Source organism: Carcharhinus amblyrhynchos, chromosome 21, assembly GCF_965287045.1.
Source record: "Carcharhinus amblyrhynchos chromosome 21, sCarAmb.v2.hapA, whole genome shotgun sequence".
NCBI lineage: Eukaryota > Metazoa > Chordata > Chondrichthyes > Carcharhiniformes > Carcharhinidae > Carcharhinus > Carcharhinus amblyrhynchos.
Genome location: NC_137344.1, coordinates 50,408,285 through 50,436,082, shown reverse-complemented (window position 1 = coordinate 50,436,082; position 27,798 = coordinate 50,408,285). Strand labels below are relative to the sequence as shown.

General features: G+C 44.9%; 1 protein-coding gene across 1 annotated transcript in view; it reads left to right on the top strand.

Moving 5' to 3' along the window:
• The window catches only part of sap30bp (SAP30 binding protein), a 72,334-nt gene extending 45,579 nt beyond the window's left edge, over positions 1–26,755 (top strand). Inside the window, exons 5-11 of the mRNA XM_080209148.1 lie at positions 14,417–14,505; positions 19,524–19,615; positions 20,255–20,315; positions 21,033–21,084; positions 21,213–21,271; positions 23,110–23,194; positions 23,346–26,755. Of these exons, the coding sequence (XP_080065274.1) occupies positions 14,417–14,505; positions 19,524–19,615; positions 20,255–20,315; positions 21,033–21,084; positions 21,213–21,271; positions 23,110–23,194; positions 23,346–23,527 (620 nt within the window). The 3' untranslated portion in view covers positions 23,528–26,755. The remainder of the gene's footprint in view (positions 1–14,416; positions 14,506–19,523; positions 19,616–20,254; positions 20,316–21,032; positions 21,085–21,212; positions 21,272–23,109; positions 23,195–23,345) is intronic.
• Positions 26,756–27,798: the final 1,043 nt, after the last annotated feature.

The following is a 27,798-nucleotide window of genomic DNA, read 5'->3' as shown; positions in this document are numbered from 1 at the left end:
GAGAAAGCGACTTGCTCTGTCCCACACTGTTCTCCAACTTGCTGAGTGTGCAGCGCGTTGCAGTTCCTGGACCATTCCCTGTCATGCCACTCCCTGCTAAATGTGCATATATATCTTAAGGCCTTGGATTCCTGCAGTGTGACGGTGCACAGTCTGATGAATCAGACTTATATGGTTAGCAGGACACACCGTGTGCAGGGTGTGGTTCTCAATGAACAACACAACATGCTTCTTCAGGGGCGGCGTCTCCTCCAGGCTGAATGTTTTTGCCTTCTGTAGTTGGCAGGAAGTTCCTAATCAGTACAGTCACCAAGGCAGCCAGTTCCTCAGTTTTTCTTTGCAACACCTGGGTTCTTTTGATGATCAGGATGATTGCGACTGAGCAACTGTCAGAGCGAAAGAAAGGGTGGGACTGTAGTAAAGTGAGAGAGAGTGAAGTGCAGGGCACAGTGTTGCCATGACAGCGCATTGTGCCTGACTGCTTTTAATCCTGTGTGAATCTGTTATTGAAAGTATTTGTTACAAAAGAATTTGACCCCGGGGTGCAAATGGTGCCCGATTCTGTTTTTGTGCAATTGCTCCAGAGTGGCTAATGCAAGGAAGGAACAAGTTGAGCAGACTTCTTGTATAAATGCACTTTGGAACTGAAATGTGCAGACTGTTCTCTCTGCTCCTTCTGTCTGTGAGTTGAGCCGCTTGCTCAGTTCAGTCATGACTCGACATGCCAGCTGTTTTGTCAAGTTAAAGGCCCCTCACCTATGCCTTTTTGTCAGGGTGGGGTTGTCAGGTGAGGACACACCTGAATTGATTGTAACAAATGGCCAACCAATGCTCACTGGCTCAAACATGGCCTGCAGGCACCTGGAAGGGATGAAAGGTCAGGAGTATGATGCATCAACTAATATGATCGCACCAAGGTAAGAGTTTCTCACCAAGTCAGCCAATTAGTCACAGGAAATGACTAATAGCAAGGGATAAAAACACAGCCTTGTGGAGAAAAGAAAATATTGAATGCAGTTTCTTAAAGGAATTCAGCACCCACTGTAATATGCACCCATCCCAAAGTTTCTTCAAAGTAATCAGGAAAGCAAGAAGTAACCAAAGCAATTGTAGGGAACCATCATAGCAGTTGTTAATACGGCTGGATGTCACCTTGATTTATCAGTGAAGCACAGAGGGGAATGGTCAATTTTGAGTCAAGAACAATGATCCAGTTTTCAATTTGGCACCAAACAGCAGAGAAAGAGAGCTAATTTAGTGGGGTTTGTTGGCAAAGAGGGTCTTTGGTGAGCCCTCCTAATTCTGGAACAAAGTAACCCAGCTTTGAGAAATTACTGTCAAGTAACCGTGGTTTTGATGTATTTGCAGGAAGTAGAAACTGCACAGCCCAGTTCAAAGTACCCAACTGAAAACTGGTTTATTCTGCCTTGACTCTATGTACGTACATATAAAATAGCTACAAGAGGAAGTTCTTATATGCCTCATTTTTTAATTAAAAAGTCACACGAAAGTTCAAATTCCATATATTTCTTGTTTTTCATTTATTAACAAATTCAACTAAACAACTGGTTTCTAATTTTTGAAAAGGATACCTCCTCTCTTGACCCAAACTTCTTGAACTTGGGCAAGGGCCTTGACCCATCTGTTTGAAGTTGCCATTTCATCAGACATTTCTATCTGACCCTGACCCAGATCTGACTGGGTTCACGCACAACGTATGTTGGAGTAACTAATGGTACTCTACTCTTATCCTAGTTGTTCAATTGATCCAATTCATTTCCATAGAATCATAGAATCCCTAGAGTATGGAGGTGATCGTTCAGCCCACCAAGCCTGCACCAACAATAACCCCACACAGGCCCTATCCCTAGACCCCACGTATTTACCCTGCTAATCCCCCGACACTAAGGGGCAGTTTAACATGGTCAATCCGCCTAACTTGCACATCTTTGGGGTGTAGAAGGGGAGAATGTGAAAACTCTACACAGACAGTTACCCAAGGACGGAATCAAACCTGGATCCCTGACACTGAGATATCAGTGCTAACTACTGTGCCACTGTGCCGCATTTTATTCTTCCCAATCGTTTGTCCTTATGAAGTTCTGAAGGTAAAGCATGATCTATATGTACAGACCCAGTATTTCCCTTTCCAAGTATTTTGACCAAATACGTGCAAGGGCCACATATTTTTACACTCTGCTTGGTAACCATTTTAACCATTTGTGATGATGTTATTCATCACAGTTTCTGGTTCACCTTCAGACTTCTGACTCTCCTTTTACCCCGATCATGACTTACTTTCAGCCTGGATTATTTTTCTTCCACTGACTGTGCTAAATGTGGCTCCAGCAATGAAAACCTTGTTCTAGGTTGTCTTCTAAATAACCATTCAGCTGCTATTCTTTCCGTAATAGTGTGAGGTGTGTAAGTAAGTTAAAAAAAGGCCAGTTTGAGATTCAGTTTCAACTGACATTTCTTCCAATTTATATCTAGCATTTGTTTAAAGAGAGTATGCTTAATAATTTGTACCTTGCACTGCGGTGTTCTGTTTGAATGAGATGATATTGTGGAACTCCTCGTTCATTGTCAGAAATTTAATAAACTCTTCTGAACAAAACTGAGGTCCACTGTTGGACAAGATTTCCTCTGGGGACCCAAAAATAGAAAACAAACTTTAAAAAATCTCAAGTTTGCTAGTTATTCCAACCACTTTGAAAGGCTATCTAGCACAGCTGCTTTCGGTTTCTGTAAAATCTATGTGCAGTTTCTGCCACACTCAGGCTGGTCATTTCCACAGTTGCTGGTATCAACAGCAACTTTTCTACAGCTCAGCATATTCTGCACTGTTTCACTGTGTCTTCTATGGACTTATCAAACCTTGGCCACCAGAGGTGGCTTCTCGCTCGCCTCTTTGTCAAGCCCGTGCTGATCGTAAAAATCACACAGCAAAAGTGAACTAATAGATTTTAGGAATTGAAACCCTGGCTCCCCACAAAATGCAACGTTTATCAATCGCAATTATGCATAAACAATAGCCTGATTTCCACATTCAGTATCGATGTTGACCACCCATTTGCAATATGGCCATGCACCCTTGCCAAGACATGGTCCCTATTAGTTGTTCTACTGATGTCATCTGCTGTGACTGGCATATGAGAAGAAAAATATATCTTCCCCAGGCTCTACCCCCAATGGGGATGGTAATCTAGATGAGGTACCGGGAAGGGGTGATGATGGGCTAGTCAGGTGGTCAGGGTTAGCTAAGAAGTGGTTGTGGGGCGGAGGGGGTGCTGGAAGGGTAGTCAGAGGGTCAGGAGGGGTATTTGGGAGTGTAATCAGGTTCAGTACAGGAGGTTCATAATATCGTTAATCAGCAGTTCAAACTAGTTTTAGTCTTCCTCACTTTTTCCAGGTAACTACTCTGAGTTGGAACTATCAAAGCCACCAACTTTAAATTGGAGTTCTGAGGCTTCCAGGATAATTGTAAGGGGACTTCCTTTCAGGACCCTAGTACATCTACCAGGGGACCTCCAGAGAATGGCCCACCACAGAGTGGAAGATCTGGTCCAGTGTTCTCAGTCTCGAGTCTTTCAGTTCTTGGTCTGCTTACTCTTTTAGTACTTAGGACACTGGACCTGCAATAAACTGATCTTGTGTGTCTCTGGGCTTGTACATTAGCCTTATATCCTTCAGTCAGATTTTAGATTTCACTAAACACCTTGAGGGTACTTGGTGATCATGTTGTCTTGTGTTAATTTTGTTTCTGTGTGAAAAACGTCCTTCTAATTGAACTCAAGTGCTATTAATGAGTTTCTTTTTGGCAAGGTTGGTCTTTCACTCTTCGCTACAATGATGGGCAGTTTTGCACGTTGCTCCTTTAATGTGACTGGGACGGACACAATCTCCATGATGCGGATTTTCTATCCTCTGCAACTTTGTGATTCTACGTGTGAGTTCTTCAGCTGATGCTGACTCGGCTTTTGATGGTAGAGCCATTTAGGAATCAGGCTGCTTGCATACATATCATCCTCCATGTTTACCCCTGCTCTATCCAATGCTAGTTGGACCACGGTACCCTCTGAATTTCCACTGGACATTCTTGTACTTGGGTTCGTGTAGGTCTCAATTGACCCTTCTTTGACCTAATGCTGTTTGGCAACTGTTGGAAAAAGTCAAATGATTTGATTTATCATTGATCTATGTATTAGTACACAATGGAAAGTATTGTTTCTTGTACTATACAGGCAAAGCATACCATTCAAAGGAAAGAAGAGATGCAGAATGGAGTAGAAACATAGAAACTAGAAGCTATTGAAAGGGTACAGAGGAGATTTACAAGGATGTTGCCTGGACTGGGAGGCATGCCTTATGAAGTTAGGTTGAGGGAACTGGGTCTCTTTTCCCTGGAGAGACGTAGGTTGAGAGGCGACCTGATAGAGGTTTATAAAATGTTGAGAGGAATGGATAGGGTGGATTCTCAGAGGCTATTTCCCCGGGTTGAAATGGTCGCTACGAGAGGACACAGGTTTAAGGTGCGGGGAGGAAAGTACAGAAGTGATGTTAGGGGTAAGTTTTTAACTCAGGGTGGTGAGTGAATGGAATCGGCTGCCGTCAGTGGTGGTGGAGGCGAACTCGCTGGGGTCTTTTAAAAGACTTCTGGATGAGTATATGGGGTTTTATGGCATTGGGGGTTATAGATAGGTGTTGATGTGATCGGCGCAACTCGTGGGCCGAAGGGCCTGTTTGTGCTGTAGTGTTCTATGCTCTATGTTCTAGAAGCAGGAGTAGACTATTCAGCCCTTCAAACCTGCTCCACCATTCATTTTGATCATGGCTGATCATTGAATTCAATGTCATGATTTCCCCCCCCTTCCTCCCATATCCCTTGATCTCTTTAGCCCCAAGAGCTATATTTAATTTCTTCTTGAAATCAGACAACCTTTTGGCAAATGTTTGGCCTTAATGTTGAAGCTAGGATGTAGGGAAAGATCAATTTAATGCGAGGTAGGTCCATTTAAAAGTCTGATGGCAGCAGGGAAGAAGCCGTTCTTGAGTCGGTGGATATGTGTCCTCAAAATTTTGTATCTTTTTCCCAATGGAAGAAGGTGAAAGAGAGAATGTCCGGGGTGCGTGGGGTCCTTGATTATGCTGACTGCTTTTCCAAGGCAGCAGGAAGTATAGACCGTGTCAATGGATGGGAGACTGGTTTGCGAGATACACTGGGCTTCGTTCACGATCCTTTGTAATTTCCTGCGGCTTTGGTATGATTACGAGCCATACCAAGCTGTGATACAACTAGAAAGAATGCTTTCAATAGTTTATCTGTAAAAGTTGGTGAGAGTCGCAGTGGACATGCCAAATTTCCTTAGCCTCCTGAGGAAGTAGAGGTGTTGGCTTTGTTAACTACGGTGTTGGCATGGAGGAACCAGGACAGGGTATTGGTGATCTGGACATTTAGAAACTTGAAGCTGTCAGTCATTACCACTTAATCCCCGTTGATGTAGACAGGAGCATGTCCTCCACTACTGTTCTTGGAGTCAATGACAATCTCCTCCATTTTGCTGACATTGAGGGAGAAGTGAGTCTGATAAACTGGATAGTTGGGATATAACTAAAGTGCCAGTAGTTACTCGAACACAAATTGTGTCTGGAACCAGTTCAGATCTGAGTCAGAGTCAGAAGGAAGTTTCAATTAGAGGTCAAAGGCAAAATCAGTCGTTGTTAGAGAAAGTAGCAACCCTTTGAGTCTGCTCCACCATTCATTATGACCATGGCTGATCATCATATACAATGTACTGATATCCCTACTCTCCAATTCATCAGACTATGTTGATTCTTCGCAACTCCCTCCACCCCCCATTCTGGTTTGACTATATATACATACACACACAAATGACGTGACAGTATTACAGTGGTCAACAAGAATTAGGATAATCAGCATTTATTTTAAAGTATTTGACGTTGGAAGAATTGTGGTCAAGTCAGCAAGCTCCTGATCATCTGTGTTCACCATCTCAATCTTACTGTCCATTTGTCAGACACGGTTCAGTGATAGCACCCTTGTCTCTGAGTCAGAAGCTTGTGGATTCAAGGGTTGAGGACTGAAACTCCATTGCAGTTACTAACGGAGTGCTGCATTGTTGGAGGTGCTAGCTTTCAAAGGAGATGTTAAACCAAGGCACCATCTGCCCCTTCAGGTGGACATTAAAACAATGCTTGGGCACCATTTTGAAGAAAGACAGCAGTTCCCCTCCGTGTTGTAGCTAATACTTATCTCTCAATCAATATCACTGAAGAAAATAGCCTGGTTATTTTCTCTGCTGTTTGGAGAGCTTGCTGTGTGCAAATTGGCTGCTGCTTTCCTTAACTATAGCAGTGACTGTATTTTGTTGCTGTAACCTGTTTTGAAGCATTCTTAAGTTGACACTAAAAATGTCTGTTTTTTATCATTCAGCTTCACTTCAGACTGTTACAGTCATACTCCCGAATGTAACAGACCAGGGAGGTTGGTGTAGAAAATTCACCTTGCGCTGTAGGTTGCAGTGGTATATTTTTAATGGATTCCCATGTTCATCTCAAGACCTTCCAAAGGGACCTGTGCATACTAACCTTCCTTCATCCTTGAAGTGCCCAGCGTGTACTGGGCAGAGAAGTGGCAGATGGACTTCAACGCGGATAGATGTGTGGTGGTCCATTTTGGCAGGTCCAATGGGATGAAGGAGTACAATATCAAGGGTAGGAGTCTTAGCAGTGTTGAGGAGTAGAAGGACCTTGAGGTCCGGGTCCATAGGACTCTTAAATCGGCCTCGCAGGTGGAGGATGTGGTCAAGAAGGTGTATGGTGTACTGGCCTTCATTAATCGAGGGATTGAGTTTAGGAGTCGGGAGTTAATGCTGCAACTTTATAAGACCCTTGTCAGACCCCACTTGGAGTACTGTGCGCAATTCTGGTCGCCTCACTACAGGAAGGATGTGGAAGCTATTGAGAGGATGCAGAGGAGATTTACAAGGATGTTGCCTGGATTGGGAGCATGCCTTATGAGGATAGGTTGAGGGAGCTGGGACTCTTCTCCCTGGAGAGACGAAGGTTGAGAGGCGACCTGATAGAGGTTTATAAAATGTTGAGAGGAATAGATAGGGTGGATTCTCGGAGGCTATTTCCCAGGGCTGAAATGTTCGCTACGAGAGGACACAGGTTTAAGGTACTGGGGAGTAGGTACAGAGGAAATATTAGGGGTAAGTTTTTCACTCAGAGGGTGGTGAGTGAGTAGAATCGGCTGCTGTCAGTGCTGGTAGAGGCAAACTCGCTGGGGTCTTTTAAAAGACTTCTGGATGAGTATATGGGATTTAATGGGATTGGGAGTTACAGATAGTTCTAAGGCCTGGTAGGTATGGATATGATCGGTGCAACTTGTGGGCCGAAGGGCCTGTTTGTGCTGTAGTGTTCTATTTCTATGTGTACAGGGGTTTGTTTATAAACAGGCCTTGAGGGCAGTTCACAAGGACAGAAAGCAGGAGTGTTTGCAGGCAAATACCAGTCTTGTCTGTGGGTGAAACAGAAAGATCAGTGTGTGAAATGTCCAAGTCAAATGTCGAGTATGTATTTCAGCTATGCCTGAGGCTGGCTGTCTAATGTGTGAGTAATATTCTGAAATGATCAGAGCTCCTGTTTGACTTTAATCATTTGATCCCAGGACCTCAGTATGCCTGGGACATGGTGTTTTTGCAGACCCCGGGACCTGTGCACAAGGCTGCGCCAACTCTAACAGATTTGCTTCTGCAGCAACATTCCAACTCTTTCTGCCTACGCATGTTTCGGCAGCTTGTCGGAGTAGGAATGCAAGCGCTAAGTTATTGTTAGCACTGGTTTATATCGCTGAGCGTCCACAGTGTGGACCTTGCTCAGCCTCTCCGCAGTCGAGCTCTTTGCCAGAAAAGTTAGCAAGCACTAATTCAGTAAAGAAGCCGGCAAAGGCTTGTCTGTTTTCCCCACCCAAGCAGCCATTCCTTCAGGTGCGAGCTTCGGTGACATCCGCTATTTGACCTTGTTGGGCAGCACAGCCCAGCCTGATCCAGTCCTGACAGTGTCCATGCCTGCACAGTTATCCAGCTGGAGGTACTGGGTTGTAAGCAGGTTGAGGATTCTTGCATTGCACGACTGAGGATCAGGCTAAACACTGCGTGTCCAACCCAGGCATCAGGATAAAATAATCTGTCACAGAAATCACTTGCATAGGAAGAATCTACATTCCTATCATTTATTATTATTCATTTCAGGGCAATCAGAGTGCTTCAGAGTTTATTAATTACTTTAACATGCGTCACATTTGTTTTTTAGGCTTCCAATTTGCACAAATATCACACAAACAGCATCAGATGATGACCTATTGATTTGCTTTTGATGGTGTTGGTTATAGGAGCAGTTACAGGTAACTCTCTGCTCTTCTTCCACTAACACCATGGGTATCTTCAATTCACCTGAACAGGTACAGAGCCTTTGTTTAAAGTAGGTTAAAAAGCAAGTTCAGCTGTCTGTAACAAAAAAAAGTCCTCTTAGGCTGATTGGTGTTAACAAATTGTCCCTAAACTAGGCGTCCCTCAATCTGGTTATGGGTCCTTTATTGTGGAGTCCAATAGGCGTAGACAAAGGTCATAGGTAGAAGAGGGCACTCACAATGTTAAAGTGGTGGAATGGGCTTGTTGGGCCGAAGGGCCTGTTTCCTGTGCTGTGTTGTTCTTTGTTCTTTGTAATCCAGACATACGCAGCACTGGAGATGAAGCTTCCGTGAAATGCAGTCTCTCCAGCCCCGTATAGGGGAACACCTTGCAGCATTGTGCAGCTTATCGTTCAGTAGCCAGTTTCAGAAACTCTATCTTGAAGAATTAGTAACACACATCACATCATAAGCAGAAGACCTTTCATCTCATAGCTCCTCTCACAGGAACACTGCCTTACCTGCTTCTCCCATTCTTAACAATTAACAATTCATAATACCTTCTTGGGTCTACTCATCACTCTACCTCTCAATCCTCATCCACCCACATCCTCCCATCCTTGCTCCAGCAGCAGCTCATGTTTCTTCCTCTTTCCTCCAGTCTCAGCTTTTGTACCATTTCTCTCCCCAGCTTTCAGATAAAGTTGAGATTCCCTACCCGACTCCACACTTACACCTTCCTGACTAACCTGCTTGTGCCCTGTATTCTCCTGTATAGCAGGGGTTTATTTGATGTTCTGCTTATTCAATCCTTCGCTGTGAGATTTCATCTGCCTCCTCTCCATACCCCTGATGCCCTCTGTGTATTACTGTGAGTGACTCCCAGGGACTCTGGCTTTGCTTGAAGTCCCATTGCTGAATGGACTGTGTTTTATGTTCACAGTGACTTGTTGACGTGCTGGATTTGAGCATGGGGCCAAGTCTTCACCTCGGTTACTATGGCAATGTGAATACCAGGTTTTTATCCGCTATTTTGTGGCTGTTTTTTTAAGCTGTGCATTGCTTCTATTCAGCCTGCGGAGTTAACTACACTGGGCAAAGCTCCAATGGCAGTGTACAGTGAGTATAGTTCATTCCCATAGCCAGCAGAGTAGCACCCTAATCACTCGGACAGAGGGTACCAGGTGGCTATAGAACAATAATGGGACATCCAAGAATAATTAAATCTATCAGACCCTTTTCATCTATGATGACTAGTTTGGCTGCAAGGTGTTGCCACACTAATAAGTGCATCAAGTGTGTGTGTATGAGTGTGGTTGAATATGTGTATGCATATATTTGTATGTGTATGTAAAGACATCTGTATTTGTGCACCTGTGCTGTCCAGTGTCCGACACACAGTAGCCGAATGGATTGTGTAATCCAGTCTGAGGGTTACTGATTTATTTACTAATTACAGAAAAGAACTCCGTACGGTGACGACAGGCCCCAAGTATTCAGAAGGATTAAAGTTCAGTCCAGCACACTGAAACTTCCTTTGTTTGCTGCCCTTTCCCAAGATATTTTTGATGACTTAACTTTGACTTTTCAGCTAACTTTTTAGTCGAGCTGTGTGAATTTTTCTTTTTAATCTGGCTTTCTGTGTTTCTTCCCTCTGGCCTGCAGTAATAATCCACAGACACCGAATTCAAATCCAATTATCACCACTTCATAATTTAAAACCAGTTTTAAAAGATATTGCAGTAAGAAGCTGGTGTTAGTAAAACACCATGAAACTGTCAGATTGGTGTAAAAATCCACCTTCTTTAACTTATGTGCTTGAGGCAAAGAAACTTAGCTGAGTCTGGGCTGATTATTTGTGACTCCAGTCCTACACGAACATGCTTGACTTCACTTCCTCTGAAATTGCTCAGCAAACCACACAGTTGTGTCATGGGAGCAGGCCCACCAGTATCTGAGGCTGCTAAAATGGGCAATAGATGTTAACTTTGTCAGCCACACCCAAATCCCAAGGTTGGAAACAAATTTTTCAAAATTGTGTTTTAATAGGTAGAGAAAAATCTCTACTCTTCAAGTGAGGTTAATAACCAGAGTCATGGTTTCAAAATCGTTGGCAAAACATCTAAAAAGGAGTCTTTTCATTCATGTTGTTGCTCTGTAACTGGTGGAAGCTGATTCCATAAATAATTTTAAAAGGAAAATACAAGAACCTGATGACAAGGAACTTGCATGGTTATGGTTGAAAAGCGGGGATGTGGGGCTCAGCACAGCTATTCTTTCAAAGAGAGAGTAAAAACGAGGCTCACCGAATGTCCTCCTTCCATGTTGTGGAGTTGCGGCGTTGGACTGGGATAGGCACAGTAAGTAGTCTCACAAAACCAGGTTAAAGTCCAACAGGTTTATTTTGTAGCATGAGCTTTCAGAGCATTGCCCCTTCATCGGGTGAGTAAAGAGTTCAGTTCATAAACTCAATTACAACAGCAAACTACCCAATCTTCAGGAGAACAACAGCCATGACACGACACAACCCCGCCACAGCAACCTCCGCAAGACACACTAGCTCATCGACACGGATGCCATCATCTCACGTGAGAACACCATCCACCAGGCACACGGCACACATTTCTGTGACTCAGTCAACACCGTCCACCCGACACGCTGCAGGAAAGGATGTCCTGAGGCATGGCACTCTAGTGGGATCATGCAGACGCCACGATAACAGACAAATGGACACCGCTGAACAACCACCAGGCAGGAGCACTTCCTTTCTGTCGTGGAACACCACTGCAGTCAAGGGCAACCAGCCTCCGATCCTCGGACAAGCGTTCTCCAAGGCGGCCCTCACAACACGTGACAACAGAGGATCGCTGAGCAGAAAGCGATAGCCAAGCTCCGCACACGTGAGAACTGCCCCACCCGGGACCCTGGGTCCATCTGCAACCCCCACGACCCAACTGGGTTTGCAAAATCCCACCAACTGTCTGTGTCTTGTGGAGGTTGCTGTGGCAGGGTTGCTGTTGTAATTGAGTTTGTATCTATATATGCCCTGTTTGTGAACTGAACTCTTCACTCACCTGATGAAGGGCCAATGCTGCAAAAGCTCGTACTATAAAATAAACCTGTTTAACCTGGTGTTGTGAGACTACTTACTACTCCTTCCATGTTGTAACTTTCTCTGATGTCCTAAGGGCATGCATTCTGCAGGCAGCACAATTAATCAGAAACTGAAGCCTCCACTGGGAGTGCTCCATTGACCTGGTGCTGTCAGCGCGTCAGTCAGGATGTTAGCTGAGCCTTCAGGCAATTTAATCTTTACTCTGTCACTGAATGTTGACAGCAGGCATGCTTCGACTAGCTCCTGAGTGCAGCTCTACCTGTTTATATCTCACACATCTCCATCAGATTTTTTTTTAATGCTCATCAAGGTGAGGGAGCATATCAGACACTTGATACCAGGGTCATCAAACACCAATATCGACTTACTCTGCCTGAATTCCAAACCCAGTGCTCTCTCACTGAACCAATGTGTCAGTTTTCTTTATCATCACCGGCCATCCTGTGACCTGAAGTCAGATTTCCAACTGGAGTTAAATCAGAGGACAAATGCCCACTAGCAAGTGGGTGAGACCATGCAGACAGATTGGAAATTTACCACCAGGAAACAGGTGGTTTACAAAACAACTGTCTAAATCACTGCATCTTCCCACTCCTGAAACAATAGGTGCACATTATCACATGAGGTTGTGAGGTGATCCCAGTATATGTGTGCTGTGTCGTATGTACATGAGCTGTGATACTGAAAGCAATGGGCTTCAGATTTGCGCCAATGGCAAATTTATCAAACCAGATCCATCACATCCCTGTACAACTATCATCAAAAAAAACAACAAAATCACTTAGTTGTTGCATTAGCACCAAAAAAAAATTCCATCTGAGCCCTGGCCCTCTGGCTGCCTGTGTCCCAGTGAAAAGATCCTTTCAAATTTCATATAACCCTCTCAACATTTCTGCAACTACTGGTTTGCTTGACTGTGTCCTCATTTCCACCTTTGATGTTCTAGTCCCCAATGAAACAAGTCTTCTCTCTCACACTGACTTTCACCCTCACGTGATTTGACCATTCTTGGCCAGGTCTGGCTGGACCACAGTATGGAGTCCTATTCTCATCTGCGGAAACTCAAAACATTGGCTCTGTTCCCTTGTCACAGATACTGTCATACCTGCTGAGATTTTTCAGCATTTTTTTTTCAGTGACAGTAAAGATGGCTAACTGTGTACCTCTGCCTCCATGGCTGGATTCTGGGCTGTTGCTATGGTATTTGGCTGGCTTGCTGACATCAAGTCCTGAATCAGGGCAGCAAAACTGGACCATCTTACCTGGCTCTTACCAATTCATACTCCCCTCTGGAACTGATGCCTCTTTCTCGCTTAGGCAGAGGCTGGAATTTAACCTGGGGATTTCTGAGGAGTTTTGATAGAATAAGTGGAGCCGCTGGCAATGGAATCTGTAAAATCAGAGGGAATAGACTTCAGATAATTGGCAAAAGAATTGAGTGGGACGAGGGGCGGAAAATTTTGCACAGCAAGTTGTTCTGGTTTGGAATGTACTGTCTGAAAGGACAGTTAAAGTAGGTTCACTAGTAATTTTCAAAAGGAGTTGGAAATATATTTGAAATGGCAAACAATTGAAGGAAGGAGCAGGATGTGATGGACTCTTTGGATTCTATCGAAAAGCCAATATGGTTATTATGGGACAAAAGACCTTTAGGATTCCATCAGCTGAACTATTGACTCCACAGCGAGTCTCGTCGCCTTTCTCATTAGTCAGTGAAGCCCTGACTGTACTTGAAACCCTCATTCACACCATCAAAAATTCAAAGCTCAACTTAAGAGTCATAGCATAGCATCCTACAGTGCAGCAGGAGGCCATTCAGCCCGTCAAGTCTGCACCAACCACAATTCCATCCAGGTCCCCCACAACTTGGCTAGTCTCTCGACATTAAAGGGGCAATTTAGCATGGCCAATCCATTTAACCCGCACGTCTTTGGACTGTGGGAGAACAGAGCACCTGGAGGAAACCCACATAATGGAATATTGTATACTAGCCCCCCAATCTCCACCCTATACCAACACTTCACTGCCCCAATTATTCCATCTGAGCCCTGGCCCTCTGGTTGCCTGTGTCCCTGTGAAAAGATCCTTTCAAATTTCATATAACCCTCTCAACATTTCTGCAACTACTGGTTTGCTTGACTGTGTGCTCATTTCCACCTTTGATGTTCTAGTCCCCAGTGAAACAAGTCTTCTCTCTCACACTGACTTTCACCCGCACGTGATTTGACCATTCTTGGCCAGGTCTGGCTGGACCACAGTATGGAGTCCTATTCTCATCTGCAGAAACTGCTCATGATTCTAGGTTCATCCTGGAATGCAAGCGTTTCTCCACCCACCTCTCCAGCTTTATTATTTCTACTTAACTCTATCTTCTTAACCACAATCCTCTGTCCCATTCATCCTACCCTCCAACAACAATCGCAAGGAGCCCACAGATGAGTTTGTCGCTAAGATTGAGACAATCTGATCATTGCTGCAGCCCTTCCTTCCTCCCTTCCACCAAACCAAACTTGCTTTAATCCTCTTTCCTGCCCCAGCCGCAAACTTGCAACCTTCTTGAGTTCCTCTCCCATATCCTCTCATGCCCTCCTGAACACATCTTGTCCCTATGACCCATATCCTATTCCCTCAATCCTATTCCCACTAAACTGCTAATCACCAATGACTCCACTTGGCCCCCATGTTAGCCAGTAAATAGTCTGTTCTCTCGCTGAATGTATTGTCTCTCTTCCCATTAAATCTTTCGCCATCAACCTTCTCCTTAGAAAAGCAACTCTTGACCTGACTCTGGGAACAGGATGCATGGTTTTCCCGGTGACCCTGGCAGTGTCTATGATGCTGATATATATCTTTTGTTTTCTTTCCAGCTTCGTTTTCAGAAAAAGTGAGGAACATGTCACCTGATGACATCAAAATGCCTCCTGAGCCTTTGGGAAGATGTTCTACTCACTTGCAGGTAAGAGGCACGGAGTCAGCACTGCAGCTACCCAGTGCCGCATTGGGAATACAGAGTGTTGGATGCTGAGAAATCTTTCTTTGGAGAATTTTAAAGTCAAGATGTTGCTTGACTGCGAGCCAGCATAGCCCAATGTGTGCAGGGATGATAGGAGAATGAGACATGGGCAGCTCTGTTTGTTCCAATAACCAAATCTGATGACCAAATGCCAGGGCGAATGGTCTATTATGGTCAAGTGAGAAGGGGTAAATTGACTGTGAGTTCATATCAGCTGGGTCACATGAACTGTCTAGTTTCAGTCTGGGTCTATCTTAGCCACTGACCATGAGATCTCTATACATTCTGTCTCCATAAAGCTGCTTGTGTCCTTTGTAAATGTAACATCTGAGCTCCTTTAGGCCAGGTGCCCATTGCTTAGCAAAAGTGCTCTTTTTTTAAAAAGTCTATAGTATATGGGAATATATGGTTCACTCTCTATGACTCAAGTGTGGGTATCTGCCGTAGCCAATTTGCCCCATCCATGGTGAAAACGTATTTGCCACATAGCTTTCCTGGCCAGATATCCTCCTTTCCCCAGTCAGTTTGCTGGCAGTATCTGTCCACAATGGCTGTTCCTGTTGTGTGAGGCAGGATAGTGAGTGTCGATGAGCTGCTTTAACTCAAAGTGGACATCAAGACTCAGTTCAAACACCCACCACCATCAGTCAACAGCACCATTTACTCTATTCTGGTCACGTCATTTCACAGCTGGGACAGCGAATTGGATTGGCCTCAAATGGATGAATTCTATTTCATTCACTTTTCTGACGTTCTTTTCCTCACCTGTTTGTCAGGGAGAAACTGTCTAGGATCAGCAGTGGGAATCCTGGCTGACTGTATCCTCCCTTAGTGACCCTAGGGCCAGTTTGAATGCCCCAGTGCAGACCAGTCATAGAACATAGAACATTACAGCGCAGAACAGGCCCTTCGGCCCATAATGTTGCGCCGACCAGTTAAAAAACAATGACCCTCTAACCTAAACCAATCCCTTTTCGTCCATAAACCTATCCACGGATCTCTTAAACACCCCCAAACTAGGCGCATTTACAACCGCAGCAGGCAGGGCATTCCAATCCCTCACCACCCTCTGGGTAAAGAACCCACCCCTGACATCCGTCCTATAACTACGCCCCCTTAATTTAAAGCCATGCCCCCTCGTGCTAGCTTTCTCCATCCGAGGAAAAAGGCTATCACTGTCCACCCTACCTAAACCTCTAATCATCTTATATGTTTCAATAAGATCCCCTCTTAGCCGCCTTCTTTCCAGCGAAAACAACCTCAAATCCCTCAGTCTCTCCTCATAGGACCTCCCCTCCATACCAGGCAACATCCTGGTAAACCTCCTCTGCACCCTCTCCAAAGCCTCCACATCCTTCCTGTAATGTGGGGACCAGAACTGCACACAGTACTCCAAGTGCGGCCGCACCAGAGTTGTGTACAGTTGCAACATGACGCTGCGACTCCTAAATTCAATCCCCCTACCAATAAACGCCAAGACACCGTATGCCTTCTTAACAACCCTATCCACTTGATTCCCAACCTTCAGGGATCTATGTACACATACACCTAGATCCCTCTGTTCATCCACACTATTCAAAGTCCTCCCATTAGCCCTATACTCAACACATCTGTTATTCCTACCAAAGTGAATTACCTCACACTCCTCCGCATTAAATTCCATCCGCCACCTCTCAGCCCAGCTCTGCAACCTGTCCAAGTCTTCCTGCAAACTATGACACCCTTCCTCACAATCTACCACACCTCCGACTTTGGTGTCATCAGCAAATTTACTAATCCACCCAACTATACCCTCATCCAGATCATTAATAAAAATTACAAACAGCAGTGGCCCCAAAACAGATCCCTGAGGCACACCACTCGTAACCGAACTCCATGACGAATATTTACCATCAACCACCACCCTCTGTCTCCTATCTGCTAGCCAATTCCTGATCCAATTTCCTAGATTACCCTCAATCCCATACATCTGCATTTTCTGCAGAAGCCTACCATGGTGAACCTTATCAAACGCCTTACTAAAATCCATATATACCACATCAACTGCCTTACCCCCCTCCACCTCTTTGGTCACTTTCTCAAAAAACTCAATAAGGTTAGTAAGGCACGACCTACCCGCTACAAAACCATGCTGACTATCTCCAATCAATTCATTACTCTCCAAATAACTATAAATCCTATCCCTAATAATTTTTTCTAAAACCTTGCCCACAACAGAAGTGAGACTCACCGGTCTATAATTCCCGGGGAAGTCTCTGTTCCCCTTCTTAAACAATGGGACAACATTCGCTAACCTCCAATCTTCCGGTACTATACCAGAGGCCAACGACGACCTGAAGATCAGAGCCAGAGGCTCTGCAATCACTTCTCTTGCCTCCCAGAGGATCCTAGGGTAGATCCCATCCGGACCAGGGGACTTATCTATTTTCAATCCCTCAAGAATATCCAGCACATCCTCCTTATCAACTGTAATACTGTCTATTCTACTCCCCTGCAACCCAGTGTCCTCCTCAGCTATATTCTTGTCCCCCTGCGTGAACACCGAAGAGAAATATTGGTTCAATGCCTCTCCAATCTCTTCCGGTTCCACACATAACTTCCCTCTGCTGTCTATAACTGGCCCTAATCTTGCCCTAACCAACCTTCTGTTCTTGACATACCTATAGAACGCCTTAGGATTCTCTTTAATCCTATCAGCCAAAGTCTTCTCATGTCCTCTATTAGCCCTTCTTAACTCACTCTTCAACTCCCTCCTAGCCAATCTAAAGTTTTCTAGTGCACTACCCGAGCCCTCAAGTCGAACTGTGCAGGCTTGAGATAGAAAAAGGATTGGTTTTGGGACCATATATAGCTGATCTCATGGCAGTAAAGGAGCCCCGAAAATGAACAAAATCACAAATGGGGGCCTGGTAACTAGTACCGATTGTCAGCTGTGCATTCAGCTGCTGGGCCCCAAGCTCCGGAATCCTCTCCCTAAACCTGTCTACTTCTTTAAGAACCTCCTTCAAACCTCCCTCTTTGTCAACACTTTTGGCCATCTATCCAAACATTCGTTCTGTGGCTTGGTGGTAAATGTGTTTGATCAGGCACTGTATCAATGGGTGGCACGGTAGCACAATGGTTAGCACTGCTGCTTCACAGCTCCAGGGACCTGGATTCGATTCCCAGCTCGGGTCACTGTCTGTGTGGAGTTTGCACATTCTCCTCGTGTCTGCATGGGTTTCTTCCGGGCACTCCGGTTTCCTCCCACAGCCCAAAGGTGTGCGGGTTAGGTTGATTGGCCTTGATAAAATTGCCCCTTAATGTCCTGAGATGCTTAGGTTAGAGGGATTAGTGGGTAATAATATGTAGGGATATGGCGGTAGGGTCTGGGTGGTCAGTGCAGACTTGATGGGCCAAAGGGCCTTTTTCTGCACTGTAGGGTTTTATGATTCTATGAATGCAAGTTGTTAATTCTTCTGATATTAACAAACCCTGGCCAGGATTTTACGACCCACTGGCGAGGATCATAAAATCCCGCCCAAGGACAGCAGAGAGTTCCGTTCTCCGAGCCTCATCCACCCTGATACCGGGGCGGGAGATGGGATAAAAATCTGGCCTCTCTTACAGCTGCAGAGCTGTGATTGAAGTTAAATGCTGCTATATACAGGCTGTTTGACATTGAAGACACCGCACCAATTTGTTAAATACAAAGAAATACGGAGAGTTGGTCCCGTCATCCTGGAGTCTGCCTGATCAGCTCCCCTAGTAGTCATGACGTGGATATGCCGGCGTTGGACTGGGGTAAACACAGTAAAAAGTCATTCACCTGACGAAGGGACAAACCCCGAAAGCTTGTGAGTTTACGATCAAATAAATCGGTTGGACTTAAACCTGGTGTTGTCAGTCTTTTTACTGTGATCAGCTCCCCAGCAGAGAGTATACAGCAGCTTGTGGTGTGTGAGAGGTGAAAGCAGTGCATGGAGTTCACCCTTTTCTCTATTCCTCCAAGCACAATCAAATATCCCATAAACTAACAAAGATTTTGGGAGTGTCTAACTTGTTTTCTCAGTCAACGCTGAATAAATACTCACACGAGCTCGAGGCTGCAATGTTTACAGTAATACCTTGGCGGCAAGTGAGGAATGTGCCAAGCAGGTGTGGGAACTAGTATCTCCTTTCGTCTATGTGTAGACATGTCCTGTTCTCTAAATAACCCCAAACCAAACTCTCTCCCATGTAGGAGACATTGACCATCATCATGCTCACAACTAACCCCAGCACACTTACTGACAGAATGAGAGTCAGAGGACCAGGGGTTAGTGCAGGTCGGAGCTGCCACCAGTAAATACTGGTGTTGAAGACACTGTGAGCAGGCCAATAATCTCCGGCTAATCCAATTTCAAAATTGGTATGAGTGAGGAGACTGCCACAGAACATCTTCCCTTCGTTTGAGAATTGCTTTCATTCAGAGAGACTCCTGGTGGTGTGTGTCTCTGCTGCTTGCCCCCCAGTGCTGACTGTTTAAAATGAGAATCTATTTGCCTGTGGCAAATAGAATGCAGCTTTACTTCTGCAGCAGCTCTCTCTCATCATTCTCTGACTTTTGGTGAAACATTGCAAGATAGTGTCCTCAGTGGCTCATTAGGGAAAGATTCCCAGCTGCACAATACTGAACCATACCAATCAGGAAGGTGGCGGCTCTGAAGCCCATGTCTGGCTGCCGTGCTGGGACAGCAGTGGTGACACTGCATTATTCACAATAATCCTGGCTTAAGAGTCAACCAGGGTTCCTGTTCCTGATCATGGTGAAGTGGAAAGAGTGTGATGCCAGGTGTAGTTAGCCTCTATTGAGGCAGAGAAGAGCCTGACCCACAGTAAAGTCAAGAGCAATCCCCTTGTCTGTGTACATAGAAACTCTGTGCTGTAGCTACCCATAGAGTGTTGATGACTGTTAATTATTCCATCCCCTTTCTTCACAGGAGAAGATTCAGAAGCTGTACGACAGAAAGCTAAATGAAGGCCTGGACATGAACAACATCATTCAGAGGAAAAAGGAATTCCGCAACCCCAGGTCTGTGTGCTTGGGATAAATTCCAGTGAAAGTCTGACTCTTACAGGTCAGACAGAATGAGGGCTCATGTTGTCTGGTGGGTGTGGAGGACCAGCCTGGCTGGCCTTTAGAGGAGTCACTACTGTCAAACTGGGATTCGGAGGAGGGTTTGTGAGGGGGGAGAGGCGCTGGGGTGAGGGGGGAGAGGCGCTGGGGTGAGGGGGGAGAGGCGCTGGGGTGAGGGGGGAGAGGCGCTGGGGTGAGGGGGGAGAGGCGCTGGGGTGAGGGGGGAGAGGCGCTGGGGTGAGGGGGGAGAGGCGCTGGGGTGAGGGGGGGAGAGGCGCTGGGCGAGGGGGAGAGGTGCTGGGGTGAGGGGGGAGAGGCGCTGGGGGAGTGGGGAGAGGCGCTGGGGTGAGGGGGGAGAGGCGCTGGGGTGAGGGGGGAGAGGCGCTGGGGGAGGGGGGAGAGACGCTGGGGGAGGGGGGAGAGGTGCTGGGGTGAGGCGCTGGGGTGAGGGGGGAGAGGCGCTGGGCGAGGGGGCGTTGGTGAGTGGCGGATGAAAGTTGCTGTTATACTCCAGCTGATTAGTTGGATTTCAATGTTGCCTGGTGTACACTGTGTCTAAACACTTTAAGCAACTTCATGCTCTCTATCTTTCAGCATTTATGAAAAACTGATCCAGTTCTGTGGCATTGATGAACTTGGTACAAACTACCCGAAGGTACATGTTCAGCTGTTCAGTAACTGACAGCTTACACTCTCTGCCTCATATCCCTTCATTGAGAAACTCAGGTGATAGTTACAGCCCTCAGAACATGAAATACACAAGGTTTAAACTGCGAAGGAATATGAGGTGAATCCAGAATGGTGACAGTGGGCTGGCTTTTAAATGTTACAGGAGCGGCGTGACTTGGGGAGTTGGGATGTTTCACAGATCTCGAGTGTCGGGATGGGCGAACTACAGTTGGAGGCAGTGTCATTCCTTCTTGGTTTTTAATCCAATGAGGTTGAGAGACAGGCTCAAATTCAGATATTTATTTACTTGCACGAACTTGTCTGTGTTTGACAAATACCAGGTCAAACCTTAAACCTCACCCATTTTCTCCTGCTCCTTACTTTGTTCATTACTTTATCCAAAAAATTGAAATAAACTCGGAAAAGTCAGGAAAGGCAACGCCACAAAAATGAAGAAGTCTTGCACTCAAGTAGGGTTCAAGCTTGACACTGCATTCATTTGATATTCTCTTCAAACCCACTCGAAAAAACATTCATGTATCTTTTTTATTAGCTGTGTATCAAACTGAGTGGTTTCTGGTTTGGTATCCAGCATCAAGAACAGTAGATACAGAGTGAAGGCCCTTCTATTCTGCAGCATGACGGAGAGATGCAGTATTCTGCTTGTTATTCCGGCTTACTTAACATGTGACTTTCTCAACAGGACATGTTTGACCCACACGGATGGTCAGAGGACTCGTACTATGAGGCTTTAGGTAATGTTTTATTCAAAGCCATGGTGAGCAGAGCCTGGCTGCATTATCTCTGTCACAATCACTTTCGGTATATTGGCAAAGCTAAACTCTGGCCCATTCTCATACCCTATCCCCTTCTCCCCCTTCAGCCAAGGCCCAGAAAATAGAGATGGACAAAATCGAGAAAGCCAAGAAGGAGCGGACAAAGGTGAGTGAAACAGCCTGACACCACTGGGACAGGAAATGGCAACGCTAGCTTCAAGCTAAAGTTCAATTTCCTCAGCCGCAACAACTTGCCTTAATCCCAATCTGAATACACCCAGTTCCCCGTGTACATATGGTCAAGACACTATCCAGTATAATACCAACGCCTGAAACTGTATTAGCAACTCTCCACTATACCATCCATCTAGCTATTATATCATGGTGGGTGCATTAGTGTCCAATCCTGTCCTTATCTGACATCCAGTCACACACGCTTCCCAGCAAAAATCACTGGATGGTCATCAGGAATTGGGAGACTGACTGATTTCCAACCCGAACCCCAAACCAACATTACAAGTTCAAGCCAGAGATCTCACAGACAATGTTATGTTCTCAAGATAGCTGTGAATTAGGAATTAACACCTTCAAATGTTTTGGGCTTCGTTATTTCAGAGCCTCCTTCCCAGTGATCCTCAAAAGTGTTTTAATCGCCTCTCTATCACGATGAAAACTGTAGTTTGCCTCCGATTATTGCAATTCCTGCTTCTCCCTGCTTCCAGAATAACACAACCTATATTTTTACAGTGGTTGTTGCTGGCTTCTCATGATAGAGCAGATACGTTTCCAGCGACTGTGCTGAGCTATGATTTAACTTGCAGAATGGTTCCATAGTTAATTGGAAAGGAAAGAAAAGGGTAATTGTCTAGAAGCTTCAAAGAGACTTCTCTGATTTAAAAGAAGGTAGCTTCCAAGTCTTTTCAAGCCTCCTATAAAATCTTGCATTTTGGATCACTGTCATTGGTGAATTATAACTTCCTATATCACTGTAGTGTCTGTCCTTGGCTTACAATCGAGATAAGCCTTTGGTGCCCAGCCAAGAAACTGTGTTTGGTAATGGTGTTTAAGTCACTACCCTGTAAGAGGAATCGAACAACGTGCTGGATCTCATCCAAAGCTTAAAATAGTAAAAAAAAACACAAAACCAGTAAATTCTGTAACTGATAAACTATAAATAATCACAATTCTATGGACTAAACTATAAAATTCTGAATAATCTTAAATGCACTCAGTACCTCTATTGCAAATGCAAAACACTGCACAGACTGGACATCTAAAAGAAAAATAGAAAATGCTGTGGGAAGTGAGTCTCGTATAAAAGGCAAGGTTCTAAGAACGTAAAGAAGAAAATGCTGGAAAATCTCAGCAGATCTGGCAGTATCCATAAGGATGCTTTACCCTTACAGACGCTGCCAGACCTACTGAGATTTTCCAGCGTTTTCTCTTTTGGGTTCAGATTCCAGCATTTTGCTTTTATCCAGAGTCTGAGAATACACCTCAGAAATTCTTCCCCTCTAGTCCTTACACTATTACTGCCCTCCATTATATCATAGAATCCCTACAGTGCAGAATGGAGGCCATTCAACCCATCGAGTCTGCACCAACTCATACCCAGGTTCACCCCATAACCCCATGCATTTTTCTTGCCACTCCCCTGAAACTATATATCTTGGGACAATTTAGCATGGCCAATCCACCCAACCTACATATCTTTGGATTGTGGAGGAAACCAGAGTATCTGAAGGAAACCCACGCAGGCACGGGGAGAACATGCAAACTCCATATAGACAGTCCCTCAAGGCTGGAATTGAACCCAGATCCCTGTGAGGCAGCAGCGCCAACCACTGTGCCACCGTGCTGCCTTAATATCTACCCTATGGTTCTTTATCCCTAATTTGCTGCAACTTAATTCTTCTCTATGTTTTCTACTACTTAGTGCCATGTAGAATGCATCCAGTAAGGCAGTGGCATCTCTATTGTTGTTTGATTTGCTTTTTTTTTTAGATTGAATTTGTGACCAGAACAAAAACAGGAACCAACACCAGCTCTGGCACAGCCACCACCACCACAGCCAGCACAACAGTAGCAGGTAACTCCCAGGGTGGGAACACATTACACATGGGGCAGGAGTTCACCGTTTGTACCCGTGCTGGGCTGTTGATGTAGTGACACTTCAGCTGTCCCAGTGCAATGCAGGCAAATCTCCTCATTAACCCGCTGTCTCCCCTTCCTGTCTACAGATTCTCAGAAAAGAAAGAGTAAATGGGATTCCGCGGTACCTGTGACAACAATAGCCCAGCCGACAATCATCACCACCACCGCTACGCTACCAGGGGTTGTCACGGTAACCACTAGTGCCACTGGAGCAAAAACCACGGTCATTTCTGCTGTGGGGACCATTGTGAAGAAAGCCAAACAATGACCTCATGTCGAGAATACTGCCTCTGGGTGGCCATGAGGTTAAGCCCTTGAGAGAACAAGCTCACATTCTAGAATTTTCTTTTTCCCACTTAGAACTACCGATCCTCACCTCTGTACAGCTGGGTCACAAACAGGTTGCAAGAATCTTTCACTGCCCAATCTGGGGTTCTTCACGTCCCACAGTCAACCGAAAGAACATTATGCATCCTCAATAAGTGGTAACTGGAATATCAATACTGAAAATTTCTAAACTGTATATATAGTGGCCTGTAACGTACACTGTAAATTCGCTCGTTGGCGGGGATTGAGGGGTAGGGTGGGTTGGGAGACGGGAGGAGGGAGTGTGGATGAGAACAGGACAGCTGGTGATCATAGGTCCAAGAAGCAAGCCCACATACCTGGGGAAGGAGCTCCCGGTCTGTTGGTCTCACTCTTTCACCTGTTGCACTTGTGTTGTAAACTGTGACAGAGTAAACACACGCTGCACACTGATGTATGATTATAACAAAGATGTAAGCTGCGGGCAGTGTGGGAACACAAATAAAAGCTTTTTACTTTCATGTGTATTTGAAACTGAACCCTGCTTCTCATAACCACCTTGTAACCTGATCTCTGTCAGAATGGCGGCTTTTGCCAGATGTCTATGTTCCTGCTTCAAGTGCTAACTCTTGATGGATGTTACTGGGGGTCTCACACCCAAGGATGTGTCCTGACAGTGTTGGCAGCTCTTTGATCCTGGGAGCCATCACAACTGAGTGTCTACAATATGCACAATTTCCAGCAGGGATAACTCAACGGTGCAGGCAGCATGCCTGAGTTTCTTATTCCATCCTTAACCCAGTGGCATAGACTGCCCTCAACATTAGCAGGGATCAGGTCACTTAGCACAGGTTAGGGATTGAACCTGGGACCCTGGGGCCTGTGAGACTCTGTGCCACACATAGAAACCTAAGAATTGCTAGACAATAAGAAAGACCAAGGGGTCATTTAGTTCATCTTCCCGGTTGCCACATCGTGCAGTGTATAGAGTTACTGTTAACTACAGTCAATCTCTGTTAACGAACCTACAACGGATTCAGATGTGAGATAAGGAAACCATGGGTCCAAAATCACCTGCTCCTCACAATCTAATCCAGTCCCACACATCACATCTCAAATCACTCACACAACATATCTCAAAAAAACCTGTCAAACGAATGTCACCCACTGTCACCCAAAGGAGCCTGTCCCATAAATTGACCTCTTAATGGGATATTGTTTCCATAGATTTGTTTTGAATTACTCTTAGAATCCTAAAATCAGCAATCATATCTCTCAGCCTTTCTCAGGCAGGAAACTGAGAGTTGGAATATAAAGCTTATTTTTAGGTTGGCAGTCTGTAACTAGTGGAGTACCACAGGATCAGTGCTAGGGCCTCAGTTATTTATAATATGTTAATGACATGGATGAAGGGACCAAGTGTAAAGAATCCAGTCTTACAAATCAAGTGTAAAAGTAAGCTGAGAGGTGGATACAAAGGGGCTGCAATGAGATATCGACAGGTTAAAGTAGGAAAGAAGGTGGAAGATGGAATATAATGTGCGTAAGTGTGAAGATATCCACATTGGTCAAAAGAATGGAAAAACAGTTACTTTTTTAAACGGTGAAAGTCTGTGTATACAAATCTCCAATAGTTAACATGCAGGTAGTTAGGAAGGTTAGCAAGGGGGTTGGGGTGTAAAAGTAAGGAGCTCTTGCTGCAATTATGTAGGGTTTTTTGTGAAACCTGGAATACTGTGTGCAATCTTGCTCTCCTTACCCAAAAAAGGTTATGTTTATCTTCAAGTGGGTACAAGAAAGATTCTCGGGATTGAGTCTTGGGATGAGAGGGAGTAGAATGGACCTATATTATCTGGTCTCTATCCTGTTGGGGAAAAGCTCAGGCATTTCGAACTGAGGAGAGGGGAGATTTATTTTCTCGGAGCATTGTGAATCTTTGAGGATTCTCTATTCAGTGCTGTGGGTGCTAAGTCATTGCAGTCTATTTTTGAGTAATAAGGAAACCAGGGGATGTGGGAATAAGGTAGGAAAGTGGAATTGATCAGAGGGACACCATTCAGTCTGCCATGTCCATGTTGGTTCTCTGTGAAAGCAGCTCCAATAGTCCCATCCTTCTGCCCTTTTCCTGCAGCCCTGAATTTCTTCCCTCTTCAGTCACTTATCCAGCTCTCTTTTGAAGCAGAAGAACACAAGAACTAGGAGCAGGAGTAGGCCATCTAGGCCCTTGAGCCTGCTCCACCATTCAATAAGATCATGGCTGATCTTTCCGTGGATTCAGCTCCACTTCCCCCGCCCGCTCAGCATAACCCTTAATTCCTTTACTGTTCAAAAATCTATCTATCCTTGTCCTTAAAAATATTCAATGAGGTGGCCTCAACTGCTTCACTAGGCAGGCAATTCCACAGATTCACAACCCTATGTGTGAAGAAGTTCCTCCTCAATTCACTTCTAAACCTTCTCCCCCTTATTTTGAAGCCAGGCCCCCCAGTTCTAGTTTCATCTGCCAGTAGAAACAGCTTCCCTGCTTCTATGTTATCTATCATCTTCATAATCTTATATGTTTGTATAAGATCTCCCCCCATTCTTGTGAATTTCAATTATATAGTCCCAGTCTACTCTGTCTCTCTGATTGAAGCTGGCTCCATCATATTCTTAGGCAGAACATTCCAGATCATTCGCTGCGTTAAAACGTAATGTTTCCTCACATCGATGATGTCAAGGTTGTTATTGAAGAGTGAGACTGAAAGGCTATTTCTTGTGTTTATTTTCCTTGAAGGAAATACCCACCTTATATCATCACTCCCCAGAATCTCATCCCTTCTTTCATTTTCGTTGCTCTTTTGGTACTGCATTTCCTCAAGGATCTATGAATATTTGGAGTTTGATATACATCTCCATGGTAACAGACATCTGGATCAAGGGCTTGTTTAATTGTTGCTAATGATATGTAAAAAGACACAAGCTCACTGGTGGCTCTGTCAGAAAGGAGATGATCACTTTCTCCAGTCCCAGAAGATGTACAATCAGCACTCACCAGAGCAGCAACAAATGGATGGGATGCTGGCTGCTGGGATCACCCAACTGTCCTGTTTGAAAGGCCCAGTCCTTCCTTTTGGGAGGGAGCAAACTGTGTTTGTAATGTATGATTTTATTATTGAACCAGTATTAAAGTTCATTTTCATCTCTGAAATGCCTGCCTTTGATTTTGTCTCTTAGATGCAGGTGGAGACATTTCAGAAGAGGGGTTAGGAACCAGAAAGGGGTTAACCAAATTTCAAAATACTGGAGATTTCTGTGTTCACATTTTCTCACAAGCATGATGACAGAACAAGTATGCATTTATATCATGCTTTTTATGATCTCAGGATGTTCCGATGTGCTGTAGAGTTAATGAAGTATTTTTAAAGTATGGTCAATATTGTTATGAGCGAATAATAATAAAATGAGCATATAATGTGAATGCAACAAGATCCCTCAACTTAGGATATTGTCATGATCAGAGAGAGAGTTCTTATGCTAATGAATTGCACCAATGATCGTACTGCCAGGTTGGGTAACTGGGCAGCTCGGTGAACTGGGCGGTATTTGAGGTGTGGTCTCACCATGCTCTGTATAACAAAAGCATTCTCACTTTTATAGAATAGAGTACTGTTCATAGAAACCCTACAGTGCAGAAGGAGGCCATTCGGCCCATCGAGTCTGCACCGACCACAATCCCACCCAGGCCCTACCCCCATATCCCTACATATTTACCCACTAATCCCTCTGACCTAGACCTCTCAGGACACTAAGGGGCAATTTAGCTTGACCAATCAACCTAACCCGCACATCTTTGGAGTGTGGGAGGAAACTGGAGTACCCGGAGGAAACCCACGCAGACATGAGGAGAATGTGTAAACTCCACACGTGTTCAATCTTGAGGAAAAGGATAGTATTCCATTGGCCGTCTTAATTCCATGTTGTACCTGCGTACTAACTTTTTGTGACTCAGGAGTGAAAACACCTAGATTCCTCTGTACCTCAGAATTCTGCAGTTGTTCTCAATTTGAGTAATTCTCTTTTTTATTCTTCCTGTCAAAGTGAGTAACTTAATATTTTCCCACGTTATACTCCATCTGCCAGATTTGTGCTGACTCACTCAGTCTATTTATTATCCATCTGCATATCGTTATGTTCCCTTCACAACATACTTTCCCACCTATCTTTGTGTCATCTGCAAATTTAGCTATCATG